This window comes from Lutzomyia longipalpis, chromosome 1 (assembly GCF_024334085.1).
Source record: "Lutzomyia longipalpis isolate SR_M1_2022 chromosome 1, ASM2433408v1".
NCBI lineage: Eukaryota > Metazoa > Arthropoda > Insecta > Diptera > Psychodidae > Lutzomyia > Lutzomyia longipalpis.
In genome coordinates, this window is record NC_074707.1 from 36328261 (window position 1) to 36331362 (window position 3102).

The following is a 3102-nucleotide window of genomic DNA, read 5'->3' on the forward strand; positions in this document are numbered from 1 at the left end:
AAATTTGCAATTTCTCGTTCTGGAGAAAAGCCCGCGAGATATTTTGAGTAATCTTATAAAAAAAGAAATATAAGAAGCTTCCTGATTGATTAAGATCAAAGGAAAAGTAGAAAGATCCTGCCAGGAAATCAAAGATCTTCAGGAAATCAAATACCGATAGTGGTTGCTGGAAATTATTTGCAAAGAAAGGTAAATCAATAAAACAAGAAAGCCAAGAATAAGGGATTCTGTAGAACAGTTAAGAGCCTAAAGGAACAGGATAAAAGATTTCAGAGCGCCTCAAAAATCAAGGAGGATGGTGAATAGAGAGGTTCTTTCATCTTCATTTCGGAGCACGATTGGTTACCTTCAGTCAGGAAAGCCATTAGTTTGGTGTAAATAAACCGACAATAATCTAATCCCTCAGGTAAGTAAAAATTCTTATTATGAAGCACGGATTAACCGGAAATGGAGGTAAGTCAACAAAAGAAATTCAAGACAATCTGCTTCAGAACTGGACACCCGCACAATTACTATTTATTGAATTTCTTAAACACCCACGCAATTTGGTAAGAAAATATATATAATGTAGTCAAAAAAATGCTCCTTCATCCGGTAAGTCCAAAACTATTTCTTAGCAACATCAAGAACAGTCTTGGAGAGCCACTCCATGTAGGGCGGATTCCCATTTTCAATGGGTAGTGAAATAACTTCTGCCACGCTGTATGAGTGATTGTCCTTCACGAGCTTGCAGATCTCATCGACACGACTAGTCCGTGTCTTTATCATCAAGAGGACTTCATTGTCTTCATTGATCTTCCCATCCCAGTCGTAAATCGACGTGATCTGTGGGATTACATTAACACACGCCGCTAACTTCCTCTCTACAAGTAGATGAGCTAATTTCTTTGCTGAACTCTCATCGGGGGTTGTTACGAAAGCCACGGAATGTGTTCCGGGCTCGTACGTGCTGGAAGATGATGACATTGTGGCAAGGTTATATTTTAGGGGCAGAAAGCGCCTAAAAGCCGCACTGAAAGTTGACAAAAAATCGTCAATTTCTCAAAGGCCGGAAGTGAATTTCTTACAAGAAAACCTCAGTCTTATTCGTTAACTTACCCAATTGCAACTGTGAGTAGAATTTTCGCAATTAAACCAATTTGCATGAACGATAAAAGGAACTCTTACGGAGAGATGTTTTCCTATCGCTTGAATGAAAACAAAAAGATAAGCACGAGACACCGGCACGAGAGTCTCCGATTTTCAGACGATGCGGAAAGTTCGTTAAAAAGTCTAGTAAATAACCTCACATAGGGGGTCAAGGTTTAACTAAACATGCACCTAAAGTTAAATACTGAAAATAGAAAAAATGAAAAGCAGATATTCGAGAAATATTTGTTTATTAATCTTTGTTTTAAAAGATTTTATAATAGTCCTTAAAGTAGAAGAAAATAGAAACCTTCTTTCCTGATTATCAGTAATTAAAAAAAATAATCACCTGAATGAATATCTAATAAGTATATACCTGAACCCGTACCCGGTTACCACAAAATTTAGAGTTTAAAGCAATTCTCTTAGTTGTATTAGCCTTGTTCTTTGGAGAACATTTGTACTTTTAAGTACACATCCTAGATTTTGCTACTTGGTCCACAATACTCAAGGATAAAGTCCGAAACGATTCCTGCAACACGTTCTGGTTGTGATAGATGAACGTGATGCTTTCCATCAACAACAACGTAGTGAAAATGTTTGTTTGTCTTTCTAAATTTATCCATAAATTCCTCTCGTCGAACTTCTCTGTCTGAATCTTCTGGTGCCTCCTTGGCCTGCCCATCTGCACGGATGTACAGGAATGGACATTTTATTTGCTTCACTAAATCTATGCAACTATCTAGTGAGAACGACATGAGGTGTATCACTTTGACTCTTGCATCGCTTCTGAGGGCGAATTTATTTGGCTGTGTTGAGCTCTCCTTGATCCCGCGCCTGAACAGATATTCACAATCTTCCGGTGAAACGGAATCATACGTACTAGCTCGCATTCTTTCAATTAGTTCCTGTTTAGTGTAGGCTGGTTGGGTTTTTATTGAACGATGATTTGTTATCTCCGTTGTGAGTCTTGCAATTTGTCCTCTTAGCATATCTATGAGGAATTCAGAGTCTGTGATGGGTTTTAGTGAATCAAGTGTCACAATCATATCAACTCGGTCCGGAAACAGGCCAGCATAGAGAAAGGCCAGTATTCCACCCAATGAATGACCAATGATAGACATCTTTGACCATCCATAGGTGTTCTGAATGCGATAGATTGTCCACACATAGTCGTAGTGGGTGTAGGTCATCCCTTCTGGAATGTGAGATGATAAACCATGCCCAGGAAGATCAATAGCCAAGTAGCTGAAATGATCTTTCGGAAGGAGTGGGATGAAAGTATCAAAAGTCCCAGCATTATCCAGCCAGCCGTGAATCAATAAAATGGGCCTTATATCCGAAGGACCCCACCATTTTCCCGAAATCTTGCCCCAGGGAACGGGAATAGTTACTTCAGTGAACTCCTAGAAAGTGAAGCAACATTAAATGAAAAGCTTTTAGTTATAAACTTCAGAGATTTTCATTAATCTTACGGATTTTCTTCGCTGGCTCATTTTCTCTATTAATTCACTGCCTTGGTGGATTTGCACGTCATTGAAAACCACTTGAATAGTTATATACTAATCATTATTTTCCCATCATAACTTATCAATTTATTACTCCCCTTACCGCGCGTTTTTTTCGGTGTTGCACGTCAAAAATACGCGTATAGAAAGTTTCTATGTTTTTTCCCGCCAATTCTTATGAAATATCGAAAACAAAATAATTTTTCGCAGATCTTTTCTATTAGATTTGCTTTATTTCGTTTATTTAGAGAAGTTTTAGTGTTTTAAATACTCTAAATCCATTTCCTTTAATTTAGTTAAAAGTTTAATAAGATAGCAACATAGAATATCTCGTTCAAAATACATAGAAAAATTAAAATGGCGCCGAATAGCGTCCTTTTTTCATACCTGAAAGTTGGCGTCCTTTCAATTTTTAACCAAACAAGCATCATTATCCTTCATTTATTGACAAAATAAAACAACATTG

General features: G+C 37.5%; 2 protein-coding genes across 2 annotated transcripts; both read right to left on the bottom strand.

The window, feature by feature from the left end:
• Positions 1 to 481: 481 nt before the first annotated feature.
• LOC129787052 (protein CutA homolog) lies at positions 482 to 1229 on the bottom strand. Its single transcript, XM_055822351.1, has 2 exons — positions 1099 to 1229; positions 482 to 1012 (listed from the first exon to the last, which is right to left on the bottom strand). The coding sequence occupies exons 1-2, from the start codon at positions 1143 to 1145 to the stop codon at positions 607 to 609; spliced, it is 453 nt and encodes a 150-aa protein (XP_055678326.1). The 5' UTR covers positions 1146 to 1229; the 3' UTR covers positions 482 to 606.
• Positions 1230 to 1362: 133 nt separating this feature from the next.
• LOC129787054 (serine hydrolase-like protein) lies at positions 1363 to 2784 on the bottom strand. Its single transcript, XM_055822353.1, has 2 exons — positions 2604 to 2784; positions 1363 to 2534 (listed from the first exon to the last, which is right to left on the bottom strand). The coding sequence occupies exons 1-2, from the start codon at positions 2622 to 2624 to the stop codon at positions 1608 to 1610; spliced, it is 948 nt and encodes a 315-aa protein (XP_055678328.1). The 5' UTR covers positions 2625 to 2784; the 3' UTR covers positions 1363 to 1607.
• Positions 2785 to 3102: the final 318 nt, after the last annotated feature.